Source organism: Somniosus microcephalus, chromosome 9, assembly GCF_052327205.1.
Source record: "Somniosus microcephalus isolate GS21.2 chromosome 9, FLI_Smic_1.0, whole genome shotgun sequence".
Classification (NCBI taxonomy): Eukaryota; Metazoa; Chordata; class Chondrichthyes; order Squaliformes; family Somniosidae; genus Somniosus; species Somniosus microcephalus.
The window spans coordinates 117,869,113-117,889,179 of record NC_140995.1 but is presented as its reverse complement, the minus strand read 5'-3'; the positions used below and the strand labels follow the sequence as shown (position 1 = coordinate 117,889,179).

General features: G+C 46.5%; 1 protein-coding gene across 4 annotated transcripts in view; it reads left to right on the top strand.

The window, feature by feature from the left end:
• The window catches only part of LOC147112623 (calcipressin-2-like), a 533,757-nt gene extending 527,970 nt beyond the window's left edge, over positions 1 to 5,787 (top strand). For all 4 annotated transcript variants that reach the window (XM_085997076.1, XM_085997075.1, XM_085997077.1 and 1 more), the window contains one exon: positions 2,794 to 5,787. In XM_085997076.1, the coding sequence (XP_085853202.1) occupies positions 2,794 to 2,954 (161 nt within the window). In that variant the 3' untranslated portion in view covers positions 2,955 to 5,787. The remainder of the gene's footprint in view (positions 1 to 2,793) is intronic.
• Positions 5,788 to 20,067: the final 14,280 nt, after the last annotated feature.

The window sequence follows — 20,067 nt, the reverse complement described above, 5'->3', positions numbered from 1 at the left end:
TTGCCTCTTTCTAGTTTAAATTTTTTTTTTAAATAGCCACCCATTTTAGGTTGACTTTACACAGCCCTGCTTCAGTAATTTTCTTTCAGGGATGGAGCGCTCAAATTTAGCCATGTGGGGCAGGAGCCTTTGGGCCCCAGGGCCACTGAGAATGATTGCTGTGGGTGGAGACGAGCTGGACAGATGTGAGGCAGGCTGAGGGCTGACCTGCAAATCTGGCACCAAGGCCACTAAATATATCACTTTTTTTCTAGCACATTTCTCGGCCATTCAGCCCCTCAAGCCTGTTTTGCCATTCAATTGGATTGTGGCCAATCTGTACCTCAACTTCATTTACCTGCCTTTGATCCCTATCCCTTGATACCCTTAGCTAATAAAAATGTCCAATCTCAGTCTTGAAATTTTCAATTTCCCAGCATCCACTACCTTTTGCATGTTTAAGTGCTCCCTGATTTCATTCCTGAACGGCTGAGCCTAATTTTAAAACAGTGCCCCCTGATCCACACTAGAGGAAATCGTTTCTCTGTATCTATCCTATCAAATTCTTTTATCATTTTAAACACCTCGATTAGATCACCCCTCAACCATTATTTAGTAGACCAGTACAAAGAGCACCGACTATAGCGATGAAGGATGAGGATACCAACACAATTGCCACCTTTTTGCTCAGCCCAAAACAGGACAGGGAGCAGGAATTAGCATATATATTTTAGTATATATACTTTTAGAAGTGATTGCTTAAAAGCATTAGCTCTGAACATCCATGGGGGGTGGAGGTGATCATTGTGTAGTGTAAATGCCAGGATGCATCCACCACTGACTCTGCCAAAGTAACGCGAAAGTTCTTTAATTATCATGCCACTAGTGAGCACCTGTTCATTTAGGGGAACCTCCAGAGCACCCACTAATGGCTTAAAATCGGAAAGTCTGGCTCTGGATTGCCTGCCCAGGTTTGGGGGGAGGATGCTGGGTCCCTTTCTGGATACAAGTTACAGGTATCCCCCCCACCCCAGCCTCAATTGTAAGAGGGGGACTTTAAAAGTTTTTAACAAAAGTCTTGCTGCCAGATCTTCATGGGTCCAGCCCACAATCCTGTCCTGGACTCCCCAGGTGGGCCTCACAACTGCTGGTAGTCAGGGAGGGACACTCGGTCTGATTAGGTGTTGGTCTGCTGAACCTCATGCAATCTATATTAACGATTTGGAGGAAGGGACCGAGTGCAACATATCCAAGTTTGCCGACGATACAAAGATGGGAGGGAAAGCAGTGAGTAAGGAGAACATAAAAGACCTGCAAAAGGACATAGACAGGCTAAGTGAGTGGGCAGAGATTTTGCAGATGGAATATAATATTGGAAAGTGTGAGGTTATGCACTTTGGCAGAAAAAATCAAAGAGCAAGTTATTATCTAAATGGAGAGAAACTGCAAAGTGCTACAGTACAAAGGGATCTGGGGGTCCTGGTGCATGAAACACAAAAAGTTAGTATGCAGGTGCAGCAGGTGACCAGGAAGGCCAATGGAATCTTGGCTTTTATTGCAAGGGGGATGGAGTATAAAAACAGGGAAGTCTTGCTGCAGTTATACAGGGTATTGGTGAGGCCACACCTGGAATACTGCGTGCAGTTTTGGTTTCCATATTTAAGAAAAGATATACTTGCTCTCAAGGCGGTTCAGAGAAGGTTCACTCGGTTGATTCCGGAGATGAGGGGGTTGACGTATGAGGAAAGGTTGAGTAGGTTGGGCCTCTACTCATTGGAGTTCAGAACAATGAGAGGCGATCTTATCGAAACATATAAGATTGTGAGGGGGCTTGATCGGGTGGATGCGGTGAGGATGTTTCCACTGATGGGTGAGACTAGAACTAGGGGGCATAATCTTAGAATAAGGGGCTGCCCTTTCAAAACTGAGATGAGGAGAAACTTCTTCACTCAGAGAGTAGTAAATCTATGGAATTTGCTACCCCAGAGAGCTGTGGAAGCTGCAACATTAAATAAATTTAAAACGGAGATAGACAGTTTCCTAGCAGATAAGGGAATTAGGGGTTACGGGGAGAGGGCAGGGAAGTGGACATGAGTCTAGGTTTGGATCAGCCATGATCCTTTTTAATGGCGGAGCAAGCCCGAGGGGCCGTATGGCCTACTCCTGCTCCTACTTCTTATGTTCTTATGTTCTTATGGGTCCCACTGAAGGCTTAGGGTGCAGTAACTTTTGATTTAGGAATTCCCCGCACCCTGGTCCCACCTCTACCTGCCCTTATGTTGATGGCCTTGTTTGGGGCAGGTGAAGGCTCTACCCTCACGCGTGCCCGTTCCCGGCCTGATATCTGGCTGTTCATTCCAGATACATTGAATGGAAATAAAAAGCAGGAGCGATGTAGAAAGGGCTGCCGATCTGCTGTCGCTCGTTTTACACTATCGCACAAAGTTTGCATATTGTATAGTCTGTGCTTTGGTTCTGCCCATTGTGCAGCATCTAATGTTTGTCAAGAACACAATTTTATACAGAAATTTTTTTAAGCTGCTAACTTTCACCAAATTTCACCCATATAATTAAGATATTCTTGCACTTCCCAAATGTACTTACAAATGTAGGATACACACAGCCAAATGAACAGGAACATTGTGCCTCACTAAAATAGGAAAACACATCACTTAACTCAGATAGCTAACTGACTGAAGCCACAAAAATAAATAAGTTAACCAAATATCCCAAAAAACAATTTTTTAAAGAAAGAATTCATCTTGAAACTAATAGGTTATCCTATTTATAATCTTTCCATCTTCTATTTTACAGGAGAGAAGTATGAATTACATGCAGGAACAGAATCAACTCCCAGTGTGGTGGTCCATGTCTGCGATAGTGAAGCAGAGGATGAGGATGAACCGAAGAATTCTCCTAAACCAAAAATAATTCAAACCAGGCGCCCTGATCTGCCACCAGCAATGTCCAATTGAAACGTTGGTGCACACTTGCAGTCAAGTATCATCTAGTGCTCTCTGCTACAGCCGTACTCTGTTGAAAGGAACAATTGTCTGTCAGTCACAGGAGCATTTGTTTTCAAGCCCCTTCTGTGTTTCTAAGGCCTACCAAAACAGGATGGAAGGGGTTACTATGTGTATGCCTATTTGCTACATACAAACTAGTATCTGATCATATCATAAAGCATTCATTTATGTTAGAATGACATTAGTAAAACCCAGGCATAGTTGCAAAGCTTGGCATTATAATTCAAAGACAAATTACATCCAAACTATTCAGCATATGGTAACCTAGAGTTCTAAAATGATTTGGTATAAATGCTTGATCCAATTTTAGATTAAACTTAAAGTCTTGAGGCATATTGTGATTACATCTGATATGTTCTCTGACTTGGTCAGAAACTGAAAAGGTTAATGAATAGTCTGAGTTTTGCTTTTCTGGCGTTGAATTTTCAATGATGTCCCTGGTGAAAATCCTGTGAGACTATTTGTAGAAAACGTAAAATGTATAGGCAACACTTGAGGAAAGACTAACTTTCATTTATACCAATGTGCAGTACATAATGTCAGCATCATCTAATATAATCTTGTGAAAAGGTGTAACTGTAATTTGTATTTTTATCACTCTGTTTAATATTGATACAATGTATTGATTGAAGTTATATACAATATGCTTATTAAAAATAGGATTGATAAAATGAATATAAAGGCAGATAGACAAATAAGCATTATCACAGTCATGAATTTTCCAGTCTGCACTTATCTGACCAGGATGAGTATCAATAGATCATATTGTGGCATTAGCTGCTGCACTGAAGGACCCCTATTGTGCTGCTACATGATTTACACTCCAATCTGTGCAAGATGACCTGCTATCCCATCTTATAGTATATATTTAAAAAAAAGACATTTCCATAAACATAGGATTTAAAAAAAAACGTTTGACATTTTCTCAGTGTAACTTTTCTTTTTCTGCGCTACTTACATTTTTAACACACATCTCAGCGCAACAATCAGAGGTGTCTAAATATTTGCTTGAAAAAATATGGTCTATAAGTTACTTGATGCTGTAATGATAAAATGTGCACTTCATGACTTTAGGGTGTAGATTCTAGTGACACAATTGAGTAAATATAAAAACTAGACTGAACTCCGTCTATCAATATTCAAAATAAATAAATTAGCATTCTTCTTGATTCTACTCATTTTGACAAATTCAGAAGATATTTAACCAAAGTTGGATAAATTGGGTTAGGAACCAATGTAAAATAATCTAAATTTTGTGCTTTTTCAATCATATTTCAGTTTTCATGTAGTGAAATATTTTTTAATGGCTATCAACATTAATGCCATAATTATTTGCTTTTATTCTGGATAGCACTTATTTTGCTTTGCTCAGTTAATCGTATCTATCAAGGGTAGTGAATAATATTTAATGACCATTGTGTTTAATGTATAAGTCACTGCTCTAATGTGTTGCAAGAAACAACTTCCCTGCTGGGTTTCTACTCAGCATTTCAATTCAGCTACTATACTTTCACGGATTTTCCATTTTAAAATCGAATGAAGGAAAACATTCATGGGGAAAGGTATTGGGATTAGGTTGCCTGAGTTCTAAAATGTCACAAAGGAAAATGGCGAAAAAGATATTAAAAGGCTACAAAAAGAACCAGTGAATGAATCCACTGTATAGATGTAGTCATTCTGAATGCAGAAATATTGTAGGCCAATACTGCCCAACCTCATTACGGCAAAGTCAATGATTTAAAAAAACTGTATTCTCTAGTCCTGTGAAACTCCATTAAAGTGAAGAAATATGTGAGCTCCAATGACAGTGTTGGACTCCCATTCAGATAGTCTGCCAATTGCCATTTGAATTCAATTCTCCTCGTTCTCAAAAATCAGCTTTGGCATTCTCTGTAATCTTCTCCCAAGCAGTTTGAGGCCCAAGAGTGGTCATTCTTCTGCCAACGGAATTTGACTCGGTCATCCTCTATGTAGTCCCATGGACCATGGTTGTACCTGGGGTCAGAAATCCTTAAGAGTCCTTTTCCTAAAATGCAGACATGCAAAACTAAAGGGACAATTAGCTAGCAATAATGAGATTTGACCGCTTTGCCAAGTACCTAGAGCTTTTGTGTATAGTTAGAATATAGCATTATCAGCAATTACTAGTATTGGACATTGTGTTATTGCGTGTCTTTGCCACTGAATGGGTGCTAGTAATAATACTTTTTAAATTAATTGCCTTATATATGTATGTCTGGTATATATCTGTTGTTATTTGGTTTGTGCACGGAACTGTGTCTTATTGTTCAAAATTGTGGTCATTGTGACAGAATTGTATTTGTGCCTTCTCTAAGATTTTGCAAAAGGCACACTCTCACAAACACAACTTATCTTTGAAAGGCCCTTTTCTCAAATATAATCTACACTTTAGACACAAGTTGAAAGTTTCTGTGATTAAATAATCACGATTATTGGTCATATAAAGCAATGTTTCATTTACGTCTCTTTTTAAAAATGTTATTTTTATTGTTTCTGTAACATAAAACATTGTCCTTGCAAGATGTCATCGTGCGTTAGTTTGGGTACCAAGTGAGCTGTGTTTTGCCACGAATCACACTGCACCTTATTAGGTAATTGCTTTTTAGTGGGCTCTTGTACACATGCCCCTATGAATGTGTGAAAGTCAGAACAGACTTAATGAACACCCCAAGGTGATTGTGACCTTTCAGGAGTGTTGAGATGAAAAACAAAGTTTCAAGACACAGTGTAAATAAAAAATGTTCTTCATATTTCCACAGTACTACTTTGTTCTGGATTCTTGAACTTGTTTCTAAAATGTCAACATACAATAGGTATATTAACTAGGTAAATATTTATCACTTTTTGTGTCCAATTACATCTCTTTCCGAACTTTTTAAAGATAGTTTAAGGATTGCAGTGGTATTTGTAACACCAAAACAAATATCAAAAAATTGTTTTACTTATTCCAAGAATAGTACAAAATAAAGAATGTTCTGGGATCTTTACCTTTCTGCAGTTCGACTTACATTCAGCATTCAAATTGCACAATATCTAATCTTGAAGGCATGTGATAAGAACGCAAGACACTAGGGGGTAGAAATTGGTTGGCATTGTGGAAAACTTGGGTAGAAATGACCAATTTTGCAGGTCTGTGCTCTGTGCCTCGAGGACACCTACAATTTTCAGGCATTCAGGGCGGCCAACTAAGCTAATAAAGAGCCCAATGCCCGATTTAGGACCCCCAGATGCTGGGCCTGCACCACTTGGCTTTTCTTGGTGTGGTGTGGCCCAGGAACTGGCAACCACTGAAAAGGTTAAGTTTTAATTTTTTTTTAACGTTCATGTGGAGCCCCCTCCTGGCACTTACCGGCGAGGCTGGTGATCCAAAATTCATTCCCGCAGAAGGGCGAGCTGCCTGTGGAGGCATGACTGGTGCTGGCTGCTTGCCCAGATTATTTAGATGAGGCCCAAGGCCCAATTTCGGCTTCCTGGTTTGGCCACACATTGTGGCCGCATTACTACCTTCACACCCGAAACCGGGTAGCAATTCCTGCCCCTAAGAATAAGAAAAGGCCCATGCTATGCAGAAAGGATACTCCTTCTTCTTCTTAGGCAGTCCCTCGGAACCGAGGATGACTTGCTTCCACACTAAAAATGAGTTTGTAGGTGACTGATGAGTCCAATGCGGGACCTACAGTCTCTGTCACAGGTGGGGCAGACTGTGGTTGAAGGGGCGGGTGGGTGGGGTGCTTGGGTTGACGTGCGCTCCTTGCGCTGCTTGCGCTTGGCTTCCGCTTGCTCCCAGCGAAGAGACTCGAGGTGTTCGGCGCCTTCCGGATGCTTCTCCTCCACTTTGTGCAGTCTTGGGCCAGGGATTCCCAGGTGTCGGTGGGGATGTTGCACTTTTTCAAGGAGGCTTTGAGGGTGTCCTTGAAGCATTTCCTCTGCTGGGGCTCTCTTGCCGTGCCGGAGCTCCGAATAGAGTGCTTGTTTTGGGAGTCTCGTATCGGGCATGCGGACAATGTGACCCGTCCATTGGAGCTGATTGAGCGTGGTCAGAGCTTCGATGCTGGGGATGTTGGCCTGAGCAAGAACACTGACGTTGGTGCGCCTATCCTGCCAATGGATTTGCAGGATCTTGCGGAGGCAGCGTTGGTGGTACCTCTCCAGTGCGTTGAGGTGCCTGCTGTACATGGTCCATGTCTCTGAGGCATACAGCAGGGTGGGTATCACTGCTGCCCTGTAGACCATGAGCTTAGTGCCGGGTTTGAGGTCCTGGTCTTCAAACACTCTTCCTCAGGCGACCGAAGGCTGCACTTAGAAAAGAGAAACAAGTGGCCATATTTTCACTTTGTTTCAAAAAAGCAGACATGCGTAAACATGGGAGAGGCAGCAGAAAGTGATGGAGCACTTTTGTATCTCTGCTCTGAATCTTAAAATATCCCATCCTAAAATATGTTCATGATATTTATTTGGGTGGGGTGGGGGGGGTGCACTTTTTGCTTGTGAAGGACATTTAGGCCTTTTTGTAGGCCAATCTAGGGTAATATTGGGCAGGATTATTGAGTGAGATATAAACAAAAACGAGAGCAGAAACTCCAGTTCAGAACAAGCACAAATCAGCTTAACGTATGGGAACAATTGTAAAGCTCCTTTTATGTTGATTTTTGGGTACCGACCCCTTGTATCCGCAAGGATCGGTCCTAGGACCCCAGCTGTTCACAATATATATTAATGATCTGGACGAGGGAATTGGATGTAATATCTCCAAATTTGCAGACGACACAAAGCTGGGTGGGAGGGTAAGCTGTGAGGAGGATGTCGTGAAACTCCAGTACGATTTGGACAGGTCGGGTGATTGGGCAGAAACACGGCAAATGCGCTATAATGTGGATAAATGTGAGGCTATCCACTTTGGTGGCAAAAACAGGAAGGCAGATTATTATTTGAATGGCAATAGATTGGGAGAAGGGGAAGTGCAACGAGACCTGGGTGTCCTTGTGCACCAGTCGCTGAAGGTAAGCATGCAGGTGCAGCAGGCGGTTAAGAAGGCAAATGATATGTTGGCCTTTGTAGCAAGAGGGTTTGAGCACAGGAACAAGGATGTCTTACTACAGTTGTACAGGGCCTTGGTGAGACCGTACCTTGAGTATTGTGTGCAGTTTTGGTTGCCTTACCTGAGGAAGGATGCTCTTGCCATGGAAGGAGTGCAGCGAAGATTCACCAGGCTGATACCTGGGATGGCAGGAATGACGTATGAGGAGAGATTGTGTCGATTGGGCTTATACTCACTGGAGTTTAGAAGATTGAGAGGGGATCTCATCGAAACCTATAAAATTCTGTCAGGCCTGGACAGACTAGATGCAGGAAGGATGTTTCTGATGGCCGGGGAGTCCAGAACCAGGGGTCATAGTCTAAGGATAAGGGGTAAGCCATTTAGGACTGAAATGAGGAGGAATTTCTTCACCCAGAGAGTGGTGAACCTGTGGAATTCTCTGCCACAGAGGGCGGTGGAGGCCAGTTCATTAAATATATTCAAAAAAGAGTTGGATATATTTCTTAAGGCTAAAGGGATCAAGGGATATGGGGAGAAGGCAGGGACAGGGTACTGAATTTGGATGATCAGCCATGATCTCATTGAATGGCGGAGCAGGCTCGAAGGGCCGAATGGCCTACTGCTCCTATCTTCTATGTTTCTATGGTGGCCACATCAAAATAAATGTACTGAATTTTTTAAGATGGATAGACAGGAAGACTTGTTATTTTACTGGGCCTTCCTGAATGCTGCTGGTCTTTTTGGAGCTTGTAAACGTGCTGTTTCAGTGCAGCAGAGCCCAAAAGCCCTGTGGTGGGGTCATCATGACAAAACAACAACAAATAATACAGGAAACTTTGTGACATCCGGCACCGACGGGACCGTGCTGTTGCCGTCCCATCAAAACTGCCGGACAAACCAGCGCTAATGTCGAAACAAACGGAGCTTTTGAGCTCCGTATCTGGCAACAAACCCTGTTGCTTCTAAACAGTCGGCCGTACCTTGCAAGCATCTCTGTAGCTTAGCAACAGCTTCAGCGAGACCTTGCAGAGCCTGACTGGTGAAAAAAAAGCAACGAAAAGAAAAAAAACCTAACGAAATGGCTCCTGATTTTTGCCGATGGATCGAGCATTCCGGACAGTTAACCTCCAAATAAACCAAAGTTTCCTGTAATGTCTTGTAGTTATATAGTATCTTTAACGTAGAAAAACGACCCAAGACGCTTCACAGAAAAATGGCCGCTGAGGCAAAGAAGGAAAGATTAGGAGGGCTGACCTAAAGCTTGGGCAAAGAGATGAATTTTAAGGAGACTTTTAAAGAAGAAGAGGGAAGTGGAGGGGTTTAGGGAGGTAATTGCAGAAAGTGGAATTTAGATGGCTGAAGACATGGCGGCCCATGGTGAGGTGATGGGATGGGGAGATGGACAAGAGGCTAGAGTCAATGGAATAGAAAGAACAAGGGGTTGTAGGACTGGAGGATATTACAAGGTAGTGAAGGACGAGGCCATGGAGGGATTTCAACACAAGGACGATAATGCAGGTCAGTGAGGCTGGGTGTGTGATGGGCGAGCATGGCTTGGTATGGGTTAAAAGGTATGGGTACTGCCCTTTTGGATGAGCTGAAGTTTATGAAGGGTGGGGGATGGGCATCTGACCAGGAGAGCATAGGGGTAATAAAGTTTGTAATCAAGAAGTGCCATAAATAAGATAGTCACTAATAAATCCAATAGGGAATTCTGGAGAAACTTCTTAACCATTGGGAAAATGCTGGAATCCATTATTAAGGAAGTAATAGCAGGATATTTAGAAAATCATAATACAATCAAGCAGAGTCAACATGGTTTTATGAAAGGAAAATCGTGTTTGACAAATTTACTAGGGTTCTTTGAGGATGTAACTAACGAGCAGGATGGATAAAGGGGAACCAGAAGATGTAGTGTATTTTGATTTCCAGAAGGCGTTCAATAAGGTGCCACATAAAAGGTTACTGCACAAGATAAGAACTCACGGTGTTAGGGGTAATAACACATATACTGCTACTGTTCTCCTCCCTCCTTCCCGCAGGTCCTCTCTGCTTGGGTTTCGTAGGATGCATTGTGGTCCTCCCGACCTCACTGTTGGCCCATGCCGCACATTCCCTGGGCCCCAACCCCGCTGTTGGTCCACGCTGCGCCACTCCTGGGCCTTGACCTCGCTGCTGGGCTCGTCCTCACTCCTGGGTCCCGGCCTCGGACACGAATGATGTTGTCTCTCACAGGATCAAATTAGCATTGATATTCTCGCTTTGGGAGCTAAATTTAAGTGAAGAGCCAATGCTCACTGAGAACAAAGAACAGGCATGGTCGGGGGATGGGCAGTTGGCTCAGGTAACTTTAACCTTGCAGCTTGAACTTGCAGTTAAGGATAAAAATGCACCCACTATTAGAGCCAGGAGAACTTAAACAGCAGAAGAGAGGAGACTAGGGGGAAAGAGAGCAAAGGATGGCACTGGATTGTCAAGGATGGTAAAGGAGCTCCCTAGGGAGCTGCCAGCACAGGAGCCATCTTGCCTCCTCTTTCACTAACCACAATCTCCTTAACCACGACTCTGTCTTCGACACGAGTGTCCTCAACTCCATCCAACAGCATGCTACCCGGCACCATCTCAGCACAACCCCAGCCCGGCATGAGGTTGAAAAGGCCATCCGACAACTGAGGAGCAACAAGGCCTCAGGAGCAGATGGAATCCCCGCCGAGGCACTAAAGCATGGCGGAGAAGCACTACTGGCGTGAATTCATGAACTCATTTCTCTTATCTGGAAGGAGGAGAGCATGCCTGGGGATCTCAGAGACGCCGTAATTGTGACCATCTTCAAGAAAGGTGACAAGTCCGATTGCGGTAATTACAGATGAGCTTCCCTGCTATCTGCCACAGAGAAAGTCATCGCAAGAATCCTCCTCAATCGCCTTCTCCCAGTGGCCGAAGAGCTCCTTCCAGAGTCGCAATGCGGATTTCGCCCACTAAGGGGCACAATGGACATGATGTTCACCGCACACCAATTACAAGAGAAATGCAGTGAACAGCACCAACCACTGTACATGGCCTTCTTTGATCTCACAAAGGCCTTCGACACTGTCAAGCGTGAGGGATTATGGAGTGTCCTCCTCAAATTCGGCTGCCCTCAAAAGTTTGTCACTATTCTCCGCATGCTTCACGACGACATGTAAGCCGTGATCCTGACCAACGGTTCCACCACAGACCCAATTCACGTGCGAACCGGGGTCAAGCAAGGCTGTGTCATTGCACCAACGCTCTTCTCAATCTTCCTTGCTGCAAAGCTCCATCTCACCCTCAGTAAGCTCCCCACTGGAGTGGAGCTAATTTACAGAACAAACGGGAAACTGTTCAACCTCCGTCGCCTCCAGTCCAGATCCAAGGTCGTCCCATCCTCTGTTGTCGAATTACAGTACGCAGACGATGCTTGCGTCTGCGCTCACGCGGAGGCCGAACTCCAAACCATCGTAAACACCTTCACCGAAGCATATGAGAGCATAGGCCTTACACTAAACATCCGTAAGACAAAGGTCCTCTACCAACCTGCCCCCGGCACACAGTGCTGCCCCCCGATTATCAAAATCCACAACAAGGCCTTGGACAACGTGGACCACTTCCCATACCTCGGGAGCCTACAGTCAACAAGGGCAGACGTCGACGACGAAGTCCAACACCGCCTTCAGTGTGCCAGTGCAGCCTTCGGTCGCCTGAGGAAGAGAGTGTTTGAAGACCAGGACCTCAAACCCGGCACTAAGCTCATGGTCTACAGGGCAGCAGTGATACCTGCCCTGCTGTATGCCTCAGAGACATGGACCATGTACAGCAGGCACCTCAAAGCACTGGAGAGGTACCACCAACGCTGCCTCCGCAAGATCCTGCAAATCCATTGGCAGGATAGGCGCACCAACATCAGTGTTCTTGCTCAGGCCAACATCCCCAGCATCGAAGCTCTGACCACGCTCAATCAGCTCCGATGGACGGGTCACATTGTCCGCATGCCCGATACGAGACTCCCAAAACAAGCGCTCTACTCGGAGCTCCGGCACGGCAAGAGAGCCCCAGGTGGGCAGAGGAAACGCTTCAAGGACACCCTCAAAGCCTCCTTGAAAAAGTGTAACATCCCCACCGACACCTGGGAATCCCTGGCCCAAGACCGCACAAAGTGGAGGAGAAGCATCCAGGAAGGTGCCGAACACCTTGAGTCTCTTCGCCGGGAGCAAGCGGAAGCCAAGCGCAAGCAGCGCAAGGAGCGCACGTCATCCCAAGCACCCCACCCACCCGCCCCTTCAACCACCGTCTGCCCCACCTGTGACAGAGACTGTAGGTCCCGCATTGGACTCATCAGTCACTTGCGAGCTCATTTTTAATGTGGAAGCAAGTCATCCTCAGTTCCGAGGGACTGCCTAAGAGAGAGAGAGAGAGGGGTAATATATTAGACTGGATAGAGGATTTGCTAACTGACATAAAACAGAGTCGGAATAAATGGGTCATTTTCAGGTTGGCAAACTGTAACTAGTGGGGTGCCACTGGGATCAGTGCTGGGGCCTCAACTATTTACAATCTGTATTAATGACTTGGATGAAGGGACCGAGTGAACTATTGCCACATTTGCTGACGATGCAAAGATAGGTGGGAAAGCAAGTTGTGAGGACTACACAAAGGCCGCGATTTTATCAACGGAGGCGGGTTGAATGCGGGTTTGATGTTCGGCGGGTTCCGGTCCCGCCTCCGCTTTCAGCTAGCCAGAAACTGCGATTTTGCCTTAAGTGGCCTAATTAATGTCTCTGTGTGCGCTACCCAGCCCAGTTAGTGGTTTCGGGTCTGCTGCTCGCCTCTGCTGATGTCTGTCAACCAGCTGTATTTAAGGGGCCCATGTAGCATTGTTTCAATTTCATCCTTTCCTGCTGCTTCTCGTTTTGAAATTATACCCATGACTGCTGCAAGAGCTAAGGCCTCTCCCTGCTTTGATGATGACTCCCCCCATGCTCTTGTGGATGGAGTGAGAGGGCGCCAGGAGGTACTCTTCCCATCATCTGGACAGAGGAAGCCTCCTCAGCAAAGCAAAGCAGCCTGGCTGCAAATTGCTGAGAAGGTGAGTTCCAGATCTTTGTGTGATCGCTCCTGGGTCCTGTGCAGAAAAAGGTTTAATGACCTGGTACGCTCAGTAAAAGTGAGTATAACATCACACTTATCTTCAATCTGCTCCCCATCTCCTCTCATCACCAGCACTCTGCATTGTCAAACTACCCCTGCACATCCCACTTTACCCTTACATCGATTGCACCCTTAACCATCCCTCTCTATGTACAGAATCACTTCACTATTCTACTATGCACCCCTCACACTCGCTATCACTGTTATGCAATGACAACAACTAACAATGTACAGGGAGGGCCCTTGGTATTGGCACCTCATTCCATCTTTGTCTCCCTATAAGCATCTATGCTATGGATTCTCTACACTCCAACATTCTCATTTTCAGGTTGGCAAACTGTAACTAGTGGGGTGCCGCAGGGATCAGTGCTGGGGCCTCAACTATTAACAATCTATATTAATGACTTGGATGAAGGGACTGAGTATAATGTAGCCAAATTTGCTGATGATACAAAGATAGGTGGGAAAGGAAATTGTGTGGAGGATGCAAAGAATCTCCAAAGGGATATAGATAGGCTAAGTGAGTGGGCAAAAATCTGGCAGATGGACTTTAATGTGGGAAAATGTGAGGTTATCCAATTTGGTAGGAAAAATAAAAAAACAAATTATTATTTAAATGGAGAGATTACAAAATGCTGAGGTACAGAGGGATCTGAGGGTCCTTGTACATGAATCACAAAAAGTTAACATGCAGGTACAGCAATCAATTAGGAAGGCAAATGTAGTGTTTGCCTTTACTGCAAAGGGAATGGAGTATAAAAGTAGGGAAGTCCTGTTACAACTGTACAGGGCATTGGTGAGACCACATCTGGAGTACTGCATACAGTTTTGGTCTCCTTATTTAAGGAAGGATATACTTGCATTGGAGGCAGTTCAGAGAAGGTTCACGAGGTTGATTCCTGTGATGAAGGGGTTGTCTTATGAAGAAAGTTTGAGTAGGTTGGGCCTATACTCATTGGAGTTTAGAAGAAGGAAAGGATCTTATTGAAACATATAAGATTCTGAAGGGGCTTGACAGGGTAGATGCAGAGAGGATGTTTCCCCTCATGGGGGAGTCTAGAATTAGGGGGGCATAATTTCAGAATAAGGGGGCACCCATTTAAAATGGAAGTGAGGAGGAATTTCTTCTCTCTGAGGGTCGTGAATCTTTGGAATTCTCTTCCCCAGAGAGCTGTGGAGGCTGGGTCATTGAATATATTTAAGGTGGAGATAGACATATTTTTGAATGGTAAGGGAGTCAAGGGTTATGGGGAGCGGGCAGGGAAGTAGAGTTGAGGCCAGATCAGATCAGCCATGATTTTATTGAATGGCGGAGCAGGCTCGAGGTGCCAAATGACCTAGTCCTGCTCCTACATCTTATGTCTTATGTTCTTATGTTCTCACTCAAACTCCACTTGTGTCCCTCATTGCAAGAAAAGAGAGCCCGCAAGAGGAGGGCCACCTTCCATTGCCCAGCTGACCACCGCTGAGGAGAGTGCTCTGGAGGTCATAGGAGGTGCTGAGGATCTGGAAGTGGGGGGCGGTCAGATGGGCGCAGTAGAGCAAGCTGGTGACAGAATAGATTTGCAGCTCTCTCAGTTACATTGCATGAGTGACTGATGATGTAAAAAGACTACTGAGTGCTTGGTTTGAGTATAAAACAAGGCTCTAATCAACTGTTTCAAAACCATGGGATTTCTAGTTACATCACTAGTTCCTGGTTACAGAAACATGCTGAGCAAGCTGGGCCCAGGCCCGAGTATTTATACTCCTTGGACGGTGCCACCAGCTGGCCACCCAGTGTTACTTCATGAGTCCTTTCTTCATGAATGATAAGATTCATGACATTCTTCCCGCCTGAAAGATTTGGGAAGTCCGACGACTTTCTTCTAGTGGATTAGGCGGACCACGAATAGCCGCAGTCTTTTAGATCTTCGCTTGTGGCTGGAAGGCACGTCTCCTTGGACCGTGTCTTGGTCCCTGGGTCACTTGGTCGGTACTGGTAGATCGACAGGGCCTGTGTCGCCTTGATCGACCTGAGGGAGACTGGGGAGATAGTGACTCCGGGTGCGGGTCCCCACAGGCACAGAGCTGCCGTCATCTTGTTGGGTAGCCAGGGATTGACCAGCATCCTGGCTTCGGGTGGCCATCCCATGGGAAGCACTCGGCTCCCCGAGTTGATCTGGTGGCGTAGCCAGCAGATCCCTTGAGGTCCCGGGTAGGGCGTCATCCTCAAAGGAGCGCAGAGCGTCGGCATTATTACCATGGGTTCCTCTACCGGTTGGGTCCGTGGGACCAGTTGGACAGGGAGCCAGATCTCGGAGTGAAATGGTGCACTCCCGGCCATCAGGGTACCGCACGTGTGCATACGTGGGATTTACGTCTGTTAGTTCCACCTCGTCGACATGGGGATCGTTTTTGGAAGATTGGATGAATCTTCGGAGCAGCACGGGGCTGGGAGCTGCCAACCATGACGGTAGGGACGTCCCATGAGTGGAGCGACGCTGGAACCTGAAGAATCGCTCGTGAAGAGTGACATTGGTGAACGTAGAAAGAAGAGACCTGATGGAATGTAACGCGTCAGGGAGCATAGTTTCCCACTGCTGGTCTGGTAGGTTGCGTGACCTCAGTGCAAGATGAACAGCATTCCAAATGATAGCGTTGTATCTCTCAACCTGTCCGTTACTGATGGGATGATACGGTGTTGTTTCACTTGTGGCAGTTCCCCGTTGGGAAAGATAACTTTTGAGTTCGCTTGACATGAAGGACGGACGCCGATCAGAGTGGATGAAATTGGCTGTACCACAAAGGGAAAAGACTTGATCGAGGCATTTGATCACTGTGGCAGTAAGCATATTGGGACAGGGGAAAGCAAACAGAAAGCGTGAATTTTCATCCACCATAGTAAGCAAGTAGGTGTTTTGCATTGAGGAAGGCAATGTCCCTTTAAAGTCAATGCTGAGTCGCTGCATAGGATGCATAGCGTGTATGAGCGAGCCATCCGATGGACGGAAGAATTGCGGTTATAATACCGCACAAATTCTACAGGTGGAACATGTTCTTTTCAGTGCTGGAACTCCAGGAACAAGTCCAGGAGTCTCTGGCAGGTTTTACATCCAGGGTAACTGTGAGTGTGGAGAGGATGGAGGAGTCCATCACTAACATGAGCAGTGCCTTTGTGGAGGCAACGGCGCATGAATGCACCACCACGGATAGGATGGCAACCTCCATGGAAAGGATGGCTACCTCAGTGGAAAGGATAACTATGGTCATGGAGGAAATAAGTCGCCACAGTCAGGAAAACATGGTGAATGTTCAGAATAGAATGACATCTCTGGAGGAGCGATGGGCAGCTATTGAGCAGAGAGACCAGAGCTTCATGGACATCCTTTTGAGGAGGACTGCCAGTGCAGATACAGGTCCTCATGGCCCCCCCCTAATGTGCAGCAAGATGCTGTCCAGCTATTTGCTAGCAGTGAAGTGCGGGTGACCCATGAGAGGGATTTTGGTGGCAGGCAACAAGGAAGTGTGGGCTCCTCTCCAAGTGCTCACACGACCATGCCACTGCCGAGCCCTCGGTCAGAGCCCCACCAGAGTCCTCACCCAAATGAGATGGCCGTTTCAGCCCCTGCACAGCCATAGGAGGAGCAGACCGTTGCCGAGCCCTCCCAGGCTCACAAACCCAGAGGACGCCCACCAAAGGTGTCGAAGCAGGAGCAGCATGAAAGTGAACAAGGTGCCTTCACATCTGCTGGAGCCACAGGGGAAGCACCATGTAGAAGCACGCATAAGAAAGATTAAGCACAATAGTCACAAGGGTAGTCACTTGGGTGTTTTGATGTAATACATATTTAATAATCATCGCCATTTAAATTGCAATAAAGAAATGCGATGGCAAAGATTCAAAGAGTTGGCCTGTGTGTGCCCAGAAATGGAAGTGTCACAGTGAGGTGCCAGGGTGCCTTACATCTGTAATGATGGTGGTGAGAGTGATAGGAACCCACAGGTTCTTGTAAGAAGGTGGCAGCCACATGTGTTTGCTTCATCAATTTAAGTGAATCTGGCATAGATTACTGCAATAAAAACAGAAAATGCTGGAGATACTCAGCAGGTCAGGCAGCATTTGTGAAGAGAGAAACAGAGTTAGCGTTTCAGGTCAATGACCTTTCGTCAGAACTGGAAAAAGCAGGAAATGGAACAGTAGGCTGTGCGCTGAGCCACTTGTTCCTCAGGCAGCTGGAAGCCACGCTGCTGTGCGATGTTGTGCAGTGCACAGCAGACCACAATGATTCTGGAGACCCTGGCTACTGAGTACTGCAGGGCTCCACCTGATCTGTCAAGGCATCTGAATCACATTTTGAGCAAGCCGATGGTTTGCTCGATGATGGCTCTAGTGGAAATGTGGCTGGCATTGTAGCGCTGCTCAGCTTCGTTTGATGGCCTCCTCAATTGCGTCATTATCCACGTCTTCAGGGGATAGCCCTTGTCTCCAAGTAGCCATCCAAAAAGTTGGGTTGGCGGATTGGAGAGCTGAGGCACAGTAGACTGCCGCAGGATGAACGAGTCATGGCAACTGCCAGGGTACTTTGCGCAATCATGCATAATGTTCTTCCTGTGGTTGCACACCAGCTGGACGTTAAGGGAGTGGAAGCCCTTGCAGTTGACAAATGCAGCTGGGTTGTGATAGGGTGCCCTAATGGCCACGTGTGCAGTCTATGACGCCCTGCACCTGTGGCAAGCCTGCCATCTTTGCAAAGCCAACCGCACGCACGGTTACACTTGCTTCATCCGTGGAGAAGTGGATGTAATTGTGCGCCTTTGCAAACAGGGCATCGGTAACCTGCGTGATGCAAGTGTGTGCGGCCGACTGGGAGATGCCGCTGATGTCTGCTGATGATCCCTGGAAGGACCCTGAAGCAAAAAAATTGAGGGCGGTGGTGACTTTGACAGCCACTGGTAATCGGTGTCCACCCACTCCTCTGGGCTCCAGGTGTTGATGCAGCATTGCGCAGATGTCAGTGACTACATCTCGTGAAAGTCTCCGCCTCCTTTGGCACTGCTGCTCAGTCCTGTTGAGGAAGCTCATCCTTGGTCTGTAAACCCTGTGTTGGGGGTATCTCCTGCAGTGAGGTGCAGCCCTGTGCTGATACCCTCTGCCCTGTGCAGCATCAGGTGGGTGAGGAGAAGGTTGGCACTCATGTTGTTGCTGCTGCTGTTGTGCCTGGTTCTGCTGCTGCCGTGGCTGCTCTGCCTCCGATTCTGAGGACCAGGATGAGAGGATATAAATGGTTCCCATGCTGCTGGTAGGTATGTCTGTTGAGGACTAGAAGTTATAAGTGCTCAGTCAATGTGGGGAGAGGTTTTTCCCAGGAGGTCACAGTGGAGATGGATCTCAGCTTCACCACTTACAAGCTCAGTAGACCTGCAAAAAGTGTCCCAAAACCTGAAAAAACAAAGTCCTGTCATCTGTCAGTGAGCCATGTTAGAGCTCCGTTTTTATGCTGGAGCGGCAGCTGTCAAGAAGTCAGGCACTTGCTGAACCCAACACAATCAGCTGGCGTGGTTTGTGAACAGCGTGGAACATGCTAAAAATGCACAAAAATTGGAAATACCCTGTTAAAATTGGCTTATCCAGGCAGTTAACAAGCTGTTAACTGCCTTAAGGACCTCTCCCGCCGCTTGGTGGTGGGACGGATCGGGACTCCCAGAGCCAGCACTTGGTAAAGTAGCGTGGAGGCGGGTTGATGGCGGGATCTCAACCCGCCGTCAATCAAAAAGATTTTAACCTCTAACCCATCTCCAAACCCACCCTCTGAGCACCAATAAAATCGCGGCCAAAGGGCTGGATTTTCATTCAGGTGTGGGTTGGTGTCGTGTAATCCGCATTTCGTGTGATCCACATGAATCTAAATGGATGTGGGAGATTGATGCAATTTTAACTTAATTGTCCAATTGATTTCCAACGTGTGGGAATCCTTGGCAAATGAGTTTTTCCTGACTGAAAGTTGCCTCCGATGACGTCATCATTGCTGCTGCATTTAAGGTCTATAGCAAGCCTTGCTTCTTCTGCAGACTGCCAAGCATTTTGACTGTGGAATGAGAGGGACCTGGAGGCACCATGAGCAGCGAGAGACCCAGATCAGCTCCTCGTTTTGACGAGGTGGCCTTGCAGGCTTTAGTAGATGGGGCTGCAGCCAACAGGGAGGTGCTCTTTCCTTCTACAGGGAGGAAGAGGCCTCCCAAGCAAACCAAGGCAGTGTGGATGCAGGTGGCTGAGGAGGTCAACTCCTTGGGAGTCACCCGCAGAACTTGGGTTCAGTGCCGCAAGAGATTTCATGACCTTCTCCGCACTGGAAAAGTGAGTATGATTTTCCCATCACCCTCAATCTGATCCCCATTGCCTTTCCTCACCAGCACTCAGCTTCAGCAATCTCTTCCTCCACATCCCACTTGACACTGACATCCATGCACCCTTACCCATTCCCTCTCTCTCTTTGGTCACATTCACATAACTATTCGACTATGCAGCCCTCACACTCCCTATCACTCTGATGCTTTGCAAACAACTGACAACACACGGGGAGGGCCCTTGGTCTTGCCACCTCACTCCATCTTTGTCTCCTTCTAAGTATCGATGCTATGGAATCTCTGCAGTCACTCCTTCATTCTCACTTTGTTGCAGCATTGCGCAGATGTGACTCACTACCTCTCGCGAAAGTTAGAGCCGCCTGTGGCACTGCTGCTCAGAAATGTTGACGTAGCTGACCCTGTGTCTGTAGACCCTCTTTGGGGGGTATCTCCTGCGCTGATGGCCTTCCAAGCGCTGGCCCCTTCTGGCCTGTGCAGTTTCAGGTGGCT